Below are 19,057 nucleotides of genomic sequence, written 5' to 3'. Positions count from 1 at the left end.
CATCGAGCACCATCAGTCACCTGACACCAGTCACAAGAATCAAACACCAGTCACCTGACACAAGAATCAAACACCAGTCACCTGACACAAGAATCAAACACCAGTCACCTGACACAAGAATCAAACACCAGTCACAAGAATCAAACACCAGTCACAAGAATCAAACACCAGTCACAAGAATCAAACACCAGTCACAAGAATCAAACACCAGTCACAAGAATCAAACACCAGTCACAAGAATCAAACACCAGTCACAAGAATCAAACACCAGTCACAAGAATCAAACACCAGTCACCTGACACAAGAATCAAACACCAGTCACCTGACACATGAATCAAACACCAGTCACAAGAATCAAACACCAGTCACAAGAATCAAACACCAGTCACAAGAATCAAACACCAGTCACAAGAATCAAACACCAGTCACCTGACACAAGAATCAAACACCAGTCACCTGACACAAGAATCAAACACCAGTCACCTGACACAAGAATCAAACACCAGTCACAAGAATCAAACACCAGTCACAAGAATCAAACACCAGTCACAAGAATCAAACACCAGTCACAAGAATCAAACACCAGTCACCTGACACAAGAATCAAACACCAGTCACCTGACACATGAATCAAACACCAGTCACAAGAATCAAACACCAGTCACCTGACACAAGAATCAAACACCAGTCACCTGACATAAGAATCAAACACCAGTCACCTGACACAAGAATCAAACACCAGTCACCTGACACAAGAATCAAACACCAGTCACCTGACACAAGAATCAAACACCAGTCACCTGACACAAGAATCAAACACCAGTCACCTGACACAAGAATCAAACACCAGTCACCTGACACAAGAATCAAACACCAGTCACCTGACAAGAATCAAACACCAGTCACCTGACACAAGAATCAAACACCAGTCACAAGAATCAAACACCAGTCACAAGAATCAAACACCAGTCACAAGAATCAAACACCAGTCACAAGAATCAAACACCAGACCAGTCACAAGAATCAAACACCAGTCACCTGACACAAGAATCAAACACCAGTCACCTGACACAAGAATCAAACACCAGTCACCTGACACAAGAATCAAACACCAGTCACAAGAATCAAACACCAGTCACAAGAATCAAACACCAGTCACAAGAATCAAACACCAGTCACAAGAATCAAACACCAGTCACCTGACACAAGAATCAAACACCAGTCACCTGACACATGAATCAAACACCAGTCACAAGAATCAAACACCAGTCACCTGACACAAGAATCAAACACCAGTCACCTGACATAAGAATCAAACACCAGTCACCTGACACAAGAATCAAACACCAGTCACCTGACACAAGAATCAAACACCAGTCACCTGACACAAGAATCAAACACCAGTCACCTGACACAAGAATCAAACACCAGTCACCTGACACAAGAATCAAACACCAGTCACCTGACACAAGAATCAAACACCAGTCACCTGACAAGAATCAAACACCAGTCACCTGACACAAGAATCAAACACCAGTCACAAGAATCAAACACCAGTCACAAGAATCAAACACCAGTCACAAGAATCAAACACCAGTCACAAGAATCAAACACCAGTCACAAGAATCAAACACCAGTCACAAGAATCAAACACCAGTCACCTGACACAAGAATCAAACACCAGTCACCTGACACAAGAATCAAACACCAGTCACCTGACACAAGAATCAAACACCAGTCACAAGAATCAAACACCAGTCACAAGAATCAAACACCAGTCACAAGAATCAAACACCAGTCACAAGAATCAAACACCAGTCACCTGACACAAGAATCAAACACCAGTCACCTGACACATGAATCAAACACCAGTCACAAGAATCAAACACCAGTCACCTGACACAAGAATCAAACACCAGTCACCTGACATAAGAATCAAACACCAGTCACCTGACACAAGAATCAAACACCAGTCACCTGACACAAGAATCAAACACCAGTCACCTGACACAAGAATCAAACACCAGTCACCTGACACAAGAATCAAACACCAGTCACCTGACACAAGAATCAAACACCAGTCACCTGACACAAGAATCAAACACCAGTCACCTGACACAAGAATCAAACACCAGTCACCGGACACAAGAATCAAACACCAGTCACCGGACACAAGAATCAAACTCCAGTCACCTGACACAAGAATCAAACACTAGTCCAAAAAATGTTAACGGTCAAAAAACACAATCCATATATATTATTTGGCTTCATCAATTAATGAAAATAAGTCTAAAGATCTATATTTATATGGGTGTGTGACTGTGGTATCACGATATTAAAGATATGTTTGGATGAAAACTCTTGTAACTCCCATAAAGACTGGAACATTTGATAGTGAGAGCCTTATTCAGTTGTCCTACAGTCGCACAATCCTTGTCTAAAGGTTTAGCTCTCGCTGCGTAGCCGTGACAACCATCACTTGTGTCGTCAAGGTGTCCTTCGGCTATCTGGAATGTCTCTAAGTGGATTGTCAGGAATTTCAGAGAAGAAATACTAATTGAAAAATATTTCAGAAAGTCATAAAAGAAATACTGGAAGAAAATGTTTTTAATCTAGCCTAGTGAGACCTTGGCAAGACCTTCGCCTCAGTACTTGTTGATCAAAAGCTGAAAAGGTGTTCATTAAAAGCTAGTCTTGTCTGTGTTGTTTTCTCTTCCACACAAAATTCAATCCCGCGAGCGGGAAACCTTGTATTGTTGCTTTCAGCAAACTCATCACGTATTTCATCACAAATAAAATAGAAAAAAACAGACTTCAAATCAGTTTTCCCTGTCTCTGTTCCCCGGCTCTCTTCTTTCCTGTCTCTGTTCCCCGGCTCTCTTCTTTCCTGTCTCTGTTCCCCGGCTCTCTTCTTTCCTGTCTCTGTTCCCCGGCTCTCTTCTTTCCTGTCTCTGTTCCCCGGCTCTCTTCTTTCCTGTCTCTGTTCCCCGGCTCTCTTCTTTCCTGTCTCTGTTCCCCGGCTCTCTTCTTTCCTGTCTCTGTTCCCCGGCTCTCTTCTTTCCTGTCTCTGTTCCCCGGCTCTCTTCTTTCCTGTCTCTGTTCCCCGGCTCTCTTCTTTCCTGTCTCTGTTCCCCGGCTCTCTTCTTTCCTGTCTCTGTTCCCCGGCTCTCTTCTTTCCTGTCTCTGTTCCCCGGCTCTCTTCTTTCCTGTCTTTGTTGTCCTCCCTCCTTTTTCTCCCCCACTCTCAACCCTCTATCATTTTTACTCCACGGTTTCTTTACTCTCCTTTCTCACTCCCTCAGTCTCACTCTCCACCCTCCCTCTCTATTCTTTGTCACCCTCTAACCCATCAGTCTCTCTCTCACTCTAACGTACCCCGTCCCCTTTCTCAGTCTGTCCATCTCCCCAGAGGCAGGAGAATGAACGAGGGCAGCCCTGATCTTTTAGTCTCTCAACTTTAGAGGATGGTTAAAAGGGGAGAGAGAGATGCATGCGTATTTGAGCCTCAGCTCTGACGCCAATGGACTCGTGAGCGCGTGTGTTGTAGGAGCTGGCGGTGGCATGGGAGTGCTAGCCATTCTGTTTGAGCAGGCTCTTGACTTCACAGGGGGAGCTGCGCTGAAGCCTGGGGTCTTTAATGTGTGTGTAGTGTGTGTGTGTGTGTGTGTGTCATGTGTAGTGTGTGTGGGTCAGAGAGACCCGTCTGGCAGAGCTTTTGGAACGAGGGGGGGTTTCCAATAGATCCTCGCTCCCCCTCTAGCTTCATATGTATACTCACGTTCTCCTCACTGGTGTGTTTCACTCTTCAAATATCCCCCTGCCATAGTATGCCACAGTATGCCACGGTATGTGTGACCGAGTGCAGGAACATTTGTTTTTCTTCTATACTGTGAGTGTGTATTTATGTGCAGCTATACATAGTGTTTGTGTGTATTTATGTGTAGCTATACATACACTTCGTGCACAATTATTAGGCAAATTGTATTCCTCGGGATTAATTTTATTGTTGAACAAACACAATGTTTTTGAACCTCAAACCTGAATGTTTAACAAAGGAAAGACAAAACTCACTTTTCTCAGGGAAATATATAAGTGTGCACAATTATTAGGCAACTATTAGTGTGCAGAATTATTAGGCAACTAAATTACAAAAATAATTTCTCTCAACTCAATTGTTTATTCACGATTTTTACAGTAAGTGTAAAAGATAAGTAACACAAAATGACAATTATATAACATTTTTGGCCTTTCAAAAATATTCAGTGACCAATATAGCCACCCTTATTTTCAATAACTGCCATGAGCCTTCCATCCATTGAGTCTGTCAGTTTCTTGATCCGTTCACGATCAATTTTCGCTGAAGCCGCAACCACAGCCTCCCAAATGCTGTTCAAAAAAGTGTATTGTCTTCCATCACTGTAAGTCTCACGTTTGAGAAGGGCCCACAAGTTCTCAATAGGATTTAAGTCAGGTGAGGAAGGGGGCTAGGTCATTATTCAGGCATCTTTGAGGCCCTTGCTGGCTAGCCAAGCAGTGGAGTACTTGGATGCATGTGATGGAGCATTGTCCTGCATAAAGATCATGGCCTTCTAGAATGCAGAGGACTTCTTCCTGTACCACTGTTTGACGAAAGAATCTTCCAGAAACTGGCAGTAGGTTTGGGAGTTGAGTTTCAGTCCATCTTCAACCCGAAAAGGTCCAACTACCTCATCCTCAATGATAGCAGCCCATACCAGTACCCCTCCTTCACCTTGCTGGCACCTGACTCAAAGCGGTGCCCTGTGTCCATTACTGATCCAGTCACGGGCCCATCCATTTGGTCCATCAAGAGTCACTTTAATTTAATCTGTTCATAAAACCTTTGAAAAATCTGTCTTCAGGTATTTCTTTGCCCAATCTTGACGCTTCAACTTGTGAATCTTACTCAGTGGTGGTATTGTTTCAGTCTTCTTGACCGTGGCCATGTCTCTGAGCACTTGACACCTTGTACTTCTGAACACTCCAGGTAGGTTGCAGTTCTGGAGTACGTTGGCACTGGAGGATAATGGGTTCCTGGTAGTTTGACGTTTAATTCTTCTCAAGTCTTTTGCAGTTAATTTGTGCCTTTTCTTCCCCATGCGTTTTTTGCGCCCCAGTTGACAATTCGCAACAAACGTTTGAATGTCCGGTGGTCACACCTCAATAGTTTAGCTATTTAAAGAGTGTCGCATCAGTCTGAAAGGCATTTTACATTTTTTGGTTTTTCAGTGTCAGTTAAATTTCTTTTTTGGCCCATTTTACCTGAGGTAATGAGGCTGCCTAATAATTATGCACACCTTGATATAAGGTGTTATTCACTTTCGCCACACCCTCCCTCATTACACAAATACATATCACCTGAAAATGATTAAATCCAATAAGCATTCAAGTTTATATGGTTTGGAGTTCGAAAATGTGAATAGAAACAATGATAAGATCAGAATACTCACTTGCCTAATAATTGTGCACGCAGTGTAGTGTGTGTGTGTATTTATGTGTAGCTATACATAGTGTGTGTGTGTGTATTTATGTGTAGCTATACATAGTGTGTGTGTGTGTATTTATGTGTAGCTATACATAGTGTGTGTGTGTATTTATGTGTAGCTATACATAGTGTGTGTGTGTATTTATGTGTAGCTATACATAGTGTGTGTGTGTGTATTTATGTGTAGCTATACATAGTGTGTGTGTGTGTATTTATGTGTAGCTATACATAGTGTGCGTGTGTATTTATGTGTAGCTATACATAGTGTGTGTGCGTGTGTATTTATGTGTAGCTATACATAGTGTGTGTGCGTGTGTATTTATGTGTAGCTATACATAGTGTGTGTGCGTGTGTATTTATGTGTAGCTATACATAGTGTGTGTGCGTGTGTATTTATGTGTAGCTATACACAGTGTGTGTGCGTGTGTATTTATGTGTAGCTATACATAGTGTGTGTGTGTATTTATGTGTAGCTATACATAGTGTGTGTGTATTTATGTGTAGCTATACATAGTGTGTGTGTGTATTTATGTGTAGCTATACATAGTGTTTGTGTGTATTTATGTGTAGCTATACATAGTGTGTATGTGTATTTATGTGTAGCTATACATAGTGTGTGTGTGTATTTATGTGTAGCTATACATAGTGTGTGTGTGTATTTATGTGTAGCTATACATAGTGTGTGTGTGTATTTATGTGTAGCTATACATAGTGTGTGTGTGTATTTATGTGTAGCTATACATAGTGTGTGTGTGTGTGTATTTATGTGTAGCTATACATAGTGTGTATGTGTATTTATGTGTAGCTATACATAGTATGTGTGTGTATTTATGTGTAGCTATACATAGTGTGTGTGTGTGTGTATTTATGTGTAGCTATACATAGTATGTGTGTGTATTTATGTGTAGCTATACATAGTGTGTGTGTGTGTATTTATGTGTAGCTATACATAGTGTTTGTGTGCGTCACCTCTCTGCGTGATGCGTTGACTCTGTTTTCGAACGCGGGCGTTCCTCAGGAACCTCCACTCCCTCTCTTTCCTCACCTGGCTCTCCACATCATGCTCTTCTGGAATCTATAGAGAGAGATACAGAGAGAGAGAGATACAGAGAGAGAGAGAGAGAGATACAGAGAGAGAGAGAGAGAGAGATACAGAGAGAGAGAGAGAGATACAGCGAGAGAGAGAGATACAGCGAGAGAGAGAGAGAGAGATACAGCGAGAGAGAGAGAGAGAGATACAGCGAGAGAGAGAGAGAGAGATACAGCGAGAGAGAGAGAGAGAGATACAGCGAGAGAGAGAGAGATAGATACAGAGAGAGATACAGCGAGAGAGAGAGAGAGAGAGATACAGCGAGAGAGAGAGAGAGAGAGATACAGCGAGAGAGAGAGAGATACAGCGAGAGAGAGAGATACAGCGAGAGAGAGATACAGCGAGAGAGAGAGATACAGCGGAAGAGAGAGATACAGAGGAAGAGAGAGAGAGAGATACAGAGAGAGATACAGAGAGAGAGAGAGATAGAGAGAGAGAACAGAGAGAGAGAGAGAGATACAGAGAGAGAGAGAGATACAGAGAGAGAGAGAGATACAGAGAGAGAGAGAGATACAGAGAGAGAGAGATACAGAGAGAGAGAGATACAGAGAGAGAGAGATACAGAGAGAGAGATACAGAGAGAGAGATACAGAGAGAGAGAGATACAGAGAGAGAGAGATACAGAGAGAGAGATACAGAGAGAGAGATACAGAGAGAGAGAGATACAGAGAGAGAGAGAGAGATACAGAGAGAGAGAGATACAGAGAGAGAGAGATACAGAGAGAGAGAGATACAGAGAGAGAGAGATACAGAGAGAGAGAGATACAGAGAGAGAGAGATACAGAGAGAGAGAGATACAGAGAGAGAGAGATACAGAGAGAGAGAGATACAGAGAGGGAGAGATACAGAGAGAGAGAGATACAGAGAGAGATACAGAGAGAGAGAGATGTTTTATTTCTATTAGATTGAATAGGGTGGAAGCATGTCTAAACTGGAAGTGATTACAAAGCTAAGAGAAGACACACTTGCTTCCCTTCCTCTCTCCTCCAGTCATACTCCTTCATGGTCTGGTATAAAGACAAGAGCTTTGTGCTACTGGGCTAAATGAAGAGGGTTGCTTCTCAGGCTGCTAAGTGTTCTCTCCCACATTTCAACACTCCCTCATCCTCTTCCTGCCCATCTAACGCTCTCTTATCTCACCCTCTCTTTCAGTCATCCCATTCTTTGGAATGATGGGTTAATGAGATAAATGAAGAGGATCCCCTTTTAGGCTCGAACTGTTAAAAGCTCCATCCTTGCTTGTCCTCTCATCTCTCCTCCCCCTCTCTCTATGCATCCATTATCCCCTCCTCCTCCCTCTCCATCCATCGCCTCTCTTTGAGGGCTGCCTCTCAGGCTGTGTTGAGGGGTTTTCTCCATCCCTCAGTCCCTGACAGGGAGAGAATCATTAGTGAACATCAATGGAGGTCCTCTGGTGTAACTGCAGAGGGCAAGGAATGGATTGAGTTGGAGTGTTTCGGTGTGTGTACGTGTGTGTCTGTGCATGCGTGCATTTCTGTGTAGATGTGTGTTTCTAAGTGGATGTGTGTGCATGTGTGTTTCTGTGCGTCTGATGTGCGCGCACACATTTCTATGTAAACGTGTGTGTGTGTGCGTGTCCCTGTGTGTATAGCTGTAACCATTAGCATTATGGACAGGGCTGGTAATGTACAGAGAAAGGCTGTAATGGAGTGTAATATGGTGGAGTGTTGTGAGGCCAGAGTGTTGCTGCTTATTAAGTACATGCCCCACCAGGCTCCCTGCTCTGCCCTCTGAATACTTAACACTAACAGAGCAGCCACACACGGACAGCATCCCAAACGGCACCCTATTCCCTATGCAGTGCCCTACTTTTGACCAGGGCCCATAGTGCATTTTACAGGGAATAGGGAGCCATTTCGGACAAAGCCATTGACTGCTACTACAGCTGCTACCGCATGTGGATTCATATGCTGTGGAAATCACCACCAAGCACTCACAGTGACATAACAGAGAGGGGTGGAGGGAGGGACAGATAGAGGGGGGTGGAGCGAGACAGGGAGAGAAAGAGAGTAGAAGGGTGGATAGAAAGAGAGTAGAAGGGTGGAGAGAAAGAGTAGAAGGGTGGAGAGAAAGAGAGTAGAAGGGTGGAGAGAAAGAGAGTAGAAGGGTGGAGAGAAAGAGTAGAAGGGTGGAGAGAAAGAGTAGAAGGGTGGATAGAAAGAGAGTAGAAGGGTGGAGAGAAAGAGTAGAAGGGTGGAGAGAAAGAGAGTAGAAGGGTGGAGAGAAAGAGAGTAGAAGGGTGGAGAGAAAGAGAGTAGAAGGGTGGAGAGAAAGAGAGTAGAAGGGTGGAGAGAAAGAGTAGAAGGGTGGATAGAAAGAGAGTAGAAGGGTGGAGAGAAAGAGTAGAAGGGTGGAGAGAAAGAGAGTAGAAGGGTGGAGAGAAAGAGAGTAGAAGGGTGGAGAGAAAGAGAGTAGAAGGGTGGAGAGAAAGAGAGTAGAAGGGTGGAGAGAAAGAGAGTAGAAGGGTGGAGAGAAAGAGAGTAGAAGGGTGGAGAGAAAGAGAGTAGAAGGGTGGAGAGAAAGAGTAGAAGGGTGGAGAGAAAGAGTAGAAGGGTGGAGAGAAAGAGAGTAGAAGGGTGGAGAGAAAGAGAGTAGAAGGGTGGAGAGAAAGAGAGTAGAAGGGTGGAGAGAAAGAGAGTAGAAGGGTGGAGAGAAAGAGAGTAGAAGGGTGGAGAGAAAGAGAGTAGAAGGGTGGAGAGAAGAGAGTAGAAGGGTGGAGAGAAAGAGTAGAAGGGTGGAGAGAAAGAGTAGAAGGGTGGAGAGAAAGAGAGTAGAAGGGTGGATAGAAAGAGAGTAGAAGGGTGGATAGAAAGAGTAGAAGGGTGGATAGAAAGAGTAGAAGGGTGGATAGAAAGAGAGTAGAAGGGTGGAGAGAAAGAGAGTAGAAGGGTGGAGAGAAAGAGTAGAAGGGTGGAGAGAAAGAGTAGAAGGGTGGAGAGAAAGAGAGTAGAAGGGTGGAGAGAAGAGAGTAGAAGGGTGGAGAGAAAGAGTAGAAGGGTGGAGAGAAAGTGAGTAGAAGGGTGGAGAGAAAGTGAGTAGAAGGGTGGAGAGAAAGTGAGTAGAAGGGTGGAGAGAAAGAGAGTAGAAGGGTGGAGAGAAAGAGAGTAGAAGGGTGGAGAGAAAGTAGAGTAGAAGGGTGGAGAGAAGAGAGTAGAAGGGTGGAGAGAAAGAGAGTAGAAGGGTGGAGAGAAAGAGAGTAGAAGGGTGGAGAGAAGAGAGTAGAAGGGTGGAGAGAAAGAGAGTAGAAGGGGGAGAGAAAGAGAGTAGAAGGGTGGAGAGAAAGAGAGTAGAAGGGGGAGAGAAAGAGAGTAGAAGGGTGGAGAGAAAGAGAGTAGAAGGGGGGAGAGAAAGAGAGTAGAAGGGGGAGAGAAAGAGAGTAGAAGGGGGAGAGAAAGAGAGTAGAAGGGGGAGAGAAAGAGAGTAGAAGGGGGAGAGAAGAAGGGTGGAGAGAAAGAGAGTAGAAGGGTGGAGAGAAAGAGAGTAGAAGGGTGGAGAGAAAGAGAGTAGAAGGGTGGAGAGAAAGAGAGTAGAAGGGTGGAGAGAAAGAGTAGAAGGGTGGAGAGAAAGAGTAGAAGGGTGGAGAGAAAGAGAGTAGAAGGGTGGATAGAAAGAGTAGAAGGGTGGAGAGAAAGAGTAGAAGGGTGGAGAGAAAGAGAGTAGAAGGGTGGAGAGAAAGAGTAGAAGGGTGGAGAGAAAGAGTAGAAGGGTGGAGAGAAAGAGAGTAGAAGGGTGGAGAGAAAGAGAGTAGAAGGGTGGAGAGAAAGAGAGTAGAAGGGTGGAGAGAAAGAGAGTAGAAGGGTGGAGAGAAAGAGAGTAGAAGGGTGGAGAGAAAGAGAGTAGAAGGGTGGAGAGAAAGAGAGTAGAAGGGTGGAGAGAAAGAGAGTAGAAGGGTGGAGAGAAAGAGTAGAAGGGTGGAGAGAAAGAGAGTAGAAGGGTGGATAGAAAGAGAGTAGAAGGGTGGATAGAAAGAGTAGAAGGGTGGATAGAAAGAGTAGAAGGGTGGAGAGAAAGAGAGTAGAAGGGTGGAGAGAAAGAGAGTAGAGGGTGGAGAGAAAGAGTAGAAGGGTGGAGAGAAAGAGTAGAAGGGTGGATAGAAAGAGAGTAGAAGGGTGGAGAGAAAGAGAGTAGAAGGGTGGAGAGAAAGAGTAGAAGGGTGGAGAGAAAGAGAGTAGAAGGGTGGAGAGAAAGAGAGTAGAAGGGTGGAGAGAAAGAGAGTAGAAGGGTGGAGAGAAAGAGAGTAGAAGGGTGGAGAGAAAGAGTAGAAGGGTGGAGAGAAAGAGAGTAGAAGGGTGGAGAGAAAGTGAGTAGAAGGGTGGAGAGAAAGAGAGTAGAAGGGTGGAGAGAAAGAGAGTAGAAGGGGGAGAGAAAGAGAGTAGAAGGGGGAGAGAAAGAGAGTAGAAGGGTGGAGAGAAAGAGAGTAGAAGGGTGGAGAGAAAGAGAGTAGAAGGGGGAGAGAAAGAGAGTAGAAGGGTGGAGAGAAAGAGAGTAGAAGGGGGAGAGAAAGAGAGTAGAAGGGTGGAGAGAAAGAGAGTAGAAGGGGGAGAGAAAGAGAGTAGAAGGGGGAGAGAAAGAGAGTAGAAGGGTGGAGAGAAAGAGAGTAGAAGGGGGAGAGAAAGAGAGTAGAAGGGTGGAGAGAAAGAGTAGAAGGGTGGATAGAAAGAGAGTAGAAGGGTGGAGAGAAAGTGAGTAGAAGGGTGGAGAGAAAGAGTAGAAGGGTGGAGAGAAAGAGAGTAGAAGGGTGGAGAGAAAGTGAGTAGAAGGGTGGAGAGAAAGAGAGTAGAAGGGTGGAGAGAAAGAGAGTAGAAGGGGGAGAGAAAGAGAGTAGAAGGGTGGAGAGAAGAGAGTAGAAGGGGGAGAGAAAGAGAGTAGAAGGGTGGAGAGAAAGAGAGTAGAAGGGGGAGAGAAAGAGAGTAGAAGGGTGGAGAGAAAGAGAGTAGAAGGGTGGAGAGAAAGAGAGTAGAAGGGTGGAGAGAAAGAGAGTAGAAGGGTGGAGAGAAAGAGTAGAAGGGTGGAGAGAAAGAGAGTAGAAGGGGGAGAGAAAGAGAGTAGAAGGGTGGAGAGAAAGAGAGTAGAAGGGGGAGAGAAAGAGTAGAAGGGGGAGAGAAAGAGAGTAGAAGGGTGGAGAGAAAGAGAGTAGAAGGGGGAGAGAAAGAGAGTAGAAGGGTGGAGAGAAAGAGAGTAGAAGGGGGAGAGAAAGAGAGTAGAAGGGGGAGAGAAAGAGAGTAGAAGGGTGGAGAGAAAGAGAGTAGAAGGGTGGAGAGAAAGAGAGTAGAAGGGGGAGAGAAAGAGAGTAGAAGGGTGGAGAGAAAGAGAGTAGAAGGGTGGAGAGAAAGAGAGTAGAAGGGGGAGAGAAAGAGAGTAGAAGGGTGGAGAGAAAGAGAGTAGAAGGGGGAGAGAAAGAGAGTAGAAGGGGGAGAGAAAGAGAGTAGAAGGGTGGAGAGAAAGAGAGTAGAAGGGGGGAGAGAAAGAGTGATTAAGTAAAGGACTCAAGGGAATAGTGTGTGCAAGTCACTATTTGCTTATACATCTCTACAGTGCTAAGACATTAAGGCCTGCCTCAGTCAGCGCTGGTGTGTGAGTGTGTGTGTGTGTCAAGGTGAGAGACTGTCATGATGCTGGGTCTCAGCTTGGGCTGCAGGATATGAGCAAATAATCTAATTGGCATGACAACAAATGAAAAAAGCCAGGTAGAATAGAAGTTGTTGTGACAGGGTAGGAACCAAAGTGTTGGTCAGTTTCCCAGGGGACCCTTATTACATATGAATGTTACATTCATGGTAAAAAAAAAAATGCAGCCTCTTGCGATATGGATATCTCAGCCACTAATGTGGGACATTATACACTGACTGTACAATAACCCTGGCCGACAAAGGACGGAAACACACACACACACACAAAGGTCTGCTAATGGTTATATACACACACACACACACCTCGTACTGCTGACACATTGATATGATAACCTGTGTACAGACTTTTAGACACAACGGCTCTTTATGGGAGCGTTCCAGAAATTGCAAACACAGCTTTCTCATTTGTACTTCTGCAAAGTGAATACCTCTCCCTCTCTTCCCGCTCTTGTTTTCCTCTCTCTCTCTCATACATCTCACCCCATCACCCCTTGTTTTCCATTCCTTCTATACCATGTCCCCACTTTGTTCCTCCCTCCCTCCCTCTGGTTTCTCAAGCCACTTTCTCTCCTCCTCTCTTATCCACCTAGTGTCTCTCCATCCTTTTCTCTCTCTCTCACCTCCAGACCAGCGTCAGTTTGGCAAAGTCAAGACGAGCTGACAATGTTTATTTTTCTCTTTCAGAGGATGGAGAGATGAAAGGCGGATTTGAGAAAGTGTTGGATGGAGTTTGCGGTTCCCCTAACGGCATTGCCAAGGTGCGTGTGTGTGAGAATGGGAGTGTGTGTGTGTGTGTGTGTGTGTGTGCGCGCGTGTCGGAGTGAGTGAGTGTGTGGAGACAGCCATACACATGACTCAGCTGCTTCCTCTGACCATCAAAGGAAGGTCAGGTGCTGTAACAGCCTAAACAGCTTCCTTGAACAGGTACTGAGAGGCACTACAGTATTGTGTGTGTGTGTTTTCTAAGAGAGACGGCGAGAGAGAGAGTGTGAGAGCGAGTGTGAAAGAGAGCGAGGGATGAAAATAGAAGAGAGAAGTGTTGTACAGTACCTTCATAACAGGCTGAGCAAAGTACTTGGCGCTCCAGTCACACAGCCCTGTAGACAGGTTGGCATTCATGTAGGCCTTGTGACCTCCTGGGTCATCTGCATCATCCCCGGCCTGACAGACGCGCGCGCGCACACGCGCACACACACACACAGATAATTACCAAATATTCCCATTTTAACACAGTAACGCTAATACACACCACCACACTCTCAGAATTCATTATGAAAGACAATCCAAAAATAAGTGTCTGGGAGTTTTTTCATAATGAATAAAACAGACTAAATTGACTAAAATTAAGCATCTTAAGCAAGTTGGATAAAAACATTTCTCCAGAAGCCTCAAATGAGCAATTGAGGTAATTAGCATAAAAGTCTTGTTTAAATGGGATTTCTTCTCAACTACCACTTCTTCCTTTACTATAGACTTCGGAAGTTAGTTAAGGAAAGTTGCTATCCCTCAAAATGTTCTTAGGTTATTTCTTATGTTTCTCCTTAAGAAACAAGTTAACCAGAAATGAGATTCTAGAAAATGAAGATGTCAGGGTACCAGTTCAGAGCCTGAGGGCCCCTTGTCGAACATCTTGCGCGTGCGGGGGAACTGGTGGGAGTGGGGGGCCTGTCCGCCCAGCGTGGGGGTGTAGGGGGGTCGCATGGGGGGCTGTTCTCCTCCGCGTATCGGGGGTTTGGGCACCTCGTTGGTCAGACTGGAGCTGCTGGCACTGGGCATGGGGGGAGAACCACTGGGGGAGAGGCAGATATGGGGGAAGAGGGAGGTTAGCGTAGGGGGCAGGAGAGCATTGGTGAGAAAATGAGGATGGTGGACGTAAAGTGGTGTGTGTGTGTGTGTGTCTGCTACGCCAATAATCCTGGTAGGGTTAAGAATATGAAGATTGTGTGTAATATGAGTTGAGCGTGTGTGTGTGTGTGTGTGTGTGTGTGTGGTGTACATGCATGTCCTCACCCTGCCTGGTGGATGTGTGCCCCCTTGCTGGTGGGGCTGGCAGGGGCCGACTGGGTGAGAGAGCCAGAGTCCAGGATCCTCTGGGGCCGAGCGTTCATAGTGGCCTGGGGAGACAGAGACAGAGACAGGGCCTGAGAAACCGGCGACAGGAGGAGAAGAGAGATGGAGAGGAAAGAGAGAGAGCAGGAGTACAAAAAGTGAGGAATGATAACAGCCATTTAGAGCCTAATGTAATATAAAACATAAGCAAGTAGGCTAAACCATACTATGTAAGGAAACCTACTATACTGTCTTCTGTAACTTGAGCAGTTGGGTGAACTTCGACTGTATTTCAACATATTACCCTTTGACAAATGATCTATACAACACCAGCAACCGCCAGACACCTTGAAATCCTCCCGGTACTGCACCCATCAATAACAGAATCAACGCCAGTATACACTGTAACAACTATTCACCAGAGGAGAGTAAAACTCAATAAGGGAAACCTGATGAATAACAGTGAGTTGTTTACAAAAGCCTGAGCAGAGAGAAAAACCTGGTTGCTTTAGGAGATCCAGTTAACACCAGCAAACAAACACATTCTACCATCTGGAATTGCCTTTTGATTAGATTTCTATGCTAATTACCAGTAGTAGTGTGTGTGTGTGTGTGTGTGTGTTTTGGGTTTAAGAGTTTGTTACTACTATACGTGTGTGTGTGTGTGTGTGTGTGTGTGTGGGTTGCGGCAGAATCAATTACTAGTGTTTGCAGGCGAGCGCTTCATTAAAACGAAGCATAGAAATGACAGTCGTTATGGATGGGCTGCCACTAATCTGAGAGGCTTCAAACTGCAGTAGTAAAATATGAATACGGTGGGAGAAGACAAGTAATTATCACATCACCATCACAACAAATAACACACTGCAATGTTCCTAATGATAGTTACCACACAAACTCAGAGAAAGCATTTTGGAAAAAATCTCACACACACAATCACAGCGAGAGAGCTGAGAAGCAGTACTTCTTAGACAGAAATCTTCAAAGGGTAAAATTGATCTCCTCTCACACTGGGAGCCTTCGCTAAGTGTTAAATCGACACGCTCATATCAACTAAGGAACAATGGAGATAGCTTTCCCTCTCTACAAAGAGAGTCCAGATATCATTATTAAACAGTCACAGCAAGAGGAAGAAGAGGACGAGAGAGAATATAGCTGCTGGTGAGTCTCTGATCCATCTCTACGCAGACGACACCATTCTGTATACTTCTGGCCCTTCTTTGGACACGGTGTTATCAACCCTCCAGACGAGCTTCAATGCCATACAACTCCCCTTCCGTGGCCTCCAACTGCTCTTAAATACAAGTAAAACTAAATGCATGCTCTTCAACCGATCGCTGCCCGCACCTGCCCACCCGTCCAGCATCACTACTCTGGACGGTTCTTACTTAGAATATGTGGACAACTACAAAAACCTAGGTGTCTGGTTAGACTGTAAACTCTCCTTCCAGACTCACATCAAACATCTCCAATCCAAAGTTAAATCTAGAATTGGCATCCTATTTCGCAACAAAGCATCTTTCACTCCTGCTGCCAAACATACCCTCGTAAAACTGACCATCCTACCGATCCTCGACTTGGGCGATGTCATTTGCAAAATAGCCTCCAACACTCTACTCAATAAATTGGATGTAGTCTATCACAGTGCCATCCGTTTTGTCACCAAAGCCCCATATACTACCCACCACTGCGACCTGTACTCTCTCGTTGGCTGGCCCTCGCTTCATACTCGTCGCCAAACCCACTGGCTCCAGGTCATCTACAAAACCCTGCTAGGTAAAGTCCCCCCTTATCTCAGCTCACTGGTGACCGTAGCAGCACCCACCTGTAGCACACGCTCCAGCAGGTATATCTCTCTGGTCACCCCCAAAGCCAATTCCTCCTTTGGCCGTCTCTCCTTCCAGTTCTCTGCTGCCAATGACTGGAACGAACTACAAAAATCTCTGAAACTGGAAACACTTATCTCCCTCACTAGCTTTAAGCACCAGCTGTCAGAGCAGCTCACTGATTACTGCACCTGTACATAGCCCATCTATAATTTAGCCCAAACAACTACCTCTTCCCCTACTGTATTTATTTATTTTGCTCCTTTGCACCCCATTATTTCTATTTCTACTTTGCACTTTCTTCCACTGCAAATCTACCATTCCAGTGTTTTACTTGCTATATTGTATTTACTTTGCCACCATGGCCTTTTTTGCCTTTACCTCCCTTATCTCACCTCATTTGCTCACATTGTATATAGACTTATTTTTCTACTGTATTATTGACTGTATGTTTGTTTTACTCCATGTGTAACTCTGTGTTGTTGTATGTGTCGAACTGCTTTGCTTTATCTTGGCCAGGTCGCAGTTGTAAATGAGAACTTGTTCTCAACTTGCCTACCTGGTTAAATAAAGGTGAAATAAAAATAAATAAATGAAAAAAGGAGGAAGATGTGAAACTTGTCATTTTATCACAATCAGTAAGAGCTGGTGAAGTCAGTCTGACAGCGTAAGAAATTGAATAACCGGTCTGTCATTTCCCAACATACAGTCATCAGGATTATTGCATGGTAGACAACTAAGCTTCCTGTATGCAAAACATACAATTGTTGAGTAATTGTGTCCCATAACTGTATGGTATAAAGTGCTTGGTTCGAACCAGTGCGTTCCACCATTGGTGCATAGTCATCATCGACGCATGGAAAACAACATGCGTATCGTTCCCCAATAGGCAACGTTTCCCGGCATAATGGACGCAAAACATTACATACAATTGCTGCGGAATTGTGTCCCATAATTGCAAGGCATTAAGTGCCTGGCTGGTTCAAACCAACTCGTTCCACCACCAGTGTGTACATAGTCATCTTCGCCATGGACAACGCTTCCTAACGTAATGTATGCAAAACATGACATATTGTTGCATAATTGTATTCTGTTGAGTTGTTCGTTCGAACAGACGCGTCCAGTTCCACCACCGGTGCACTCAACAGGGACGCCAACGCGGTGCTGTGGAACATCCTGTCACCCCCCCGCTTATTCATCACATCCTAAAGCCATGCTAACAAAATACACACAGCTAGAGAGATACTGAAGAGTATATAAACCCTGTTATCACAAGGGGCTTCCCGGCGGGCCAGGAGACTTGAAACCCAACTGCTTCTGCAGCAGACAAAGTTAACAGCATCTAGGTCCCAAATGGCACCCTATTCCCTATTTGGTGCACTACTGGGCCCTGGTGAAAAGTAGTGCACTGTGTAGGGTACCATTTGGGACGCAATCAGCCAGTATCTCTATACTTGTGAGTGTTGAATTATTCAAAAGGGAGGATTTAAATGTTCTGTGGGCGCACACAAGTACAGAACACCTCCCTGATCAACGATAAAAGCCCCATGAAGCAGCCTCAATCTGAGGTGTGATTGGTTGGAAGGGGATGTGGTCTGATGCAAGAAGCAATCTGATTGATGGAGGCAGTACCGAGGGGGAGGGATTGTGGAAGTGAGAGCGGTGATTTTCTGCTGAGTAAGGCACTAAGGCCCAGAGATTGTGGATTGAGAAGAGTGGATAGGTCATGATCTCATGCAGTGGGTTTTAGAGCTTTTTCTACCAGTGTCTCCCCGAATGTGCAAGAGACATTCATCAAGCCTGGTCCCAGATCAGTTTGTGCTCTCTCGCTAACTCGTACGGTTGGTCTATAGGAGTTGGCACAAGAGAAAACCAAAAAGGGGCATTCACTAGGAACCAAACAGAAGCAAACAGGCTGAAACGGGAAGGGACCTACCTGAACTTGTGCAATAAGAAACCCTGTTGCAGGCTAACATTCACCCACAATGCACTGGGACAACTGATGTTAGAGTGAGAGAATAGCACAGACTCGCTTACAAATTCTACTTCAATCTTATCATCAAAGTACGGACCACATACAAAAAAAAGAGCCAGTTAACCTTTAGGCTTAAACCTCTTAAGGGGCGGCAGGTAGCCTAGTGGTTAGAGTGTTGGGCCAGTAACCGAAAGGTTGCTGGATCAAATCCCTGAGCTGACAAGATAAAAAGCTGTCGTTCTGCCCCTGAGCAAGGCAGTTAAGCCACTGTTCGTTCCCCGGGCGCCGAAGATGTGGATGTCGATAAAGGCAGTCCTCCGCAACCCTCTGATTGAGTTAAATGCGTTAGACACATTTCAGTTGAAGGCATTCAGTTGTACCACTGACTAGGTATGCCCCTTTCCCCCCCAAGAAAAATGCACTACAATGTTAATTTGGAGAACAAAGAAGCTGCATGTGTTTCACACTTCCATCCTCCTTGGCACCTGGCAACTATGCGCTAAAAATCCTAATTAAAACACAATTGGATTTGCTCGGTTGGACACTTAAACCAATGAGAGCATTTCTCTGCTTGTCAAGGGAAGGATGTCGAGAGCCCTGGCTTTAACAGACGTGGGCTGCACCAAACTGTTACACACTCCAGTCAATATTGCGTTTAGCGCGAGACACCGAATACCTGGATTGACACTTGTTTTTAAGTGTGTGTGTGTCTGTGTGGGTAGACCCTCTTTGTTCTTCCCTTTGAAGTGTTGCCAGGGTGAAGAGTGTGTGAGGACTAGGTAAGTGACTAGTAGATAATCCCTGCTTCCGTATGAGATGGGTTTCTCTTGTTGAGGGGAGTAAGGTTGAGGTCTCAAGTTTTATTAGGTCGCATGAACAGGATACACATTGTATACAGCCTCCATTGAAATGCTGACTTGCAGGTTCTTTCCCGACAATGCAACAATAAGAAATTACGATAAGA

At 44.9% G+C, this 19,057-nt stretch overlaps 2 protein-coding genes across 7 annotated transcripts in view; one reads left to right on the top strand and one right to left on the bottom strand.

Moving 5' to 3' along the window:
* rptor (regulatory associated protein of MTOR, complex 1) overlaps positions 1-19,057 on the bottom strand; it is a 199,409-nt gene that overhangs the window by 20,731 nt on the left and 159,621 nt on the right. For 4 of the 6 annotated variants that reach the window (XM_029776869.1, XM_029776872.1, XM_029776870.1 and 1 more), the window contains exons 23-26: positions 14,254-14,384; positions 13,840-14,032; positions 13,294-13,404; positions 6,472-6,577 (exon numbers count right to left, since the gene is read on the bottom strand). In XM_029776869.1, coding sequence (XP_029632729.1) covers positions 6,472-6,577; positions 13,294-13,404; positions 13,840-14,032; positions 14,254-14,384 — 541 coding nt within the window. The remainder of the gene's footprint in view (positions 1-6,471; positions 6,578-13,293; positions 13,405-13,839; positions 14,033-14,253; positions 14,385-19,057) is intronic. The other 2 variants (XM_029776871.1, XM_029776874.1) reach the window with 1 other exon arrangement.
* On the top strand, positions 319-2,389 carry LOC115208652 (uncharacterized protein DDB_G0290301-like). Its single transcript, XM_029776876.1, has 4 exons — positions 319-624; positions 726-985; positions 1,058-1,232; positions 1,334-2,389. Exons 1-4 carry the CDS (start codon positions 330-332, stop codon positions 1,897-1,899), a joined length of 1,296 nt encoding a protein of 431 aa, XP_029632736.1. The 5' UTR covers positions 319-329; the 3' UTR covers positions 1,900-2,389.

This window comes from Salmo trutta, chromosome 14 (genome assembly GCF_901001165.1).
Source record: "Salmo trutta chromosome 14, fSalTru1.1, whole genome shotgun sequence".
Lineage (NCBI taxonomy): Eukaryota > Metazoa > Chordata > Actinopteri > Salmoniformes > Salmonidae > Salmo > Salmo trutta.
The sequence above is the reverse complement of the archived record's forward strand: the minus strand, read 5'-3'. Positions and strand labels throughout refer to the sequence as shown.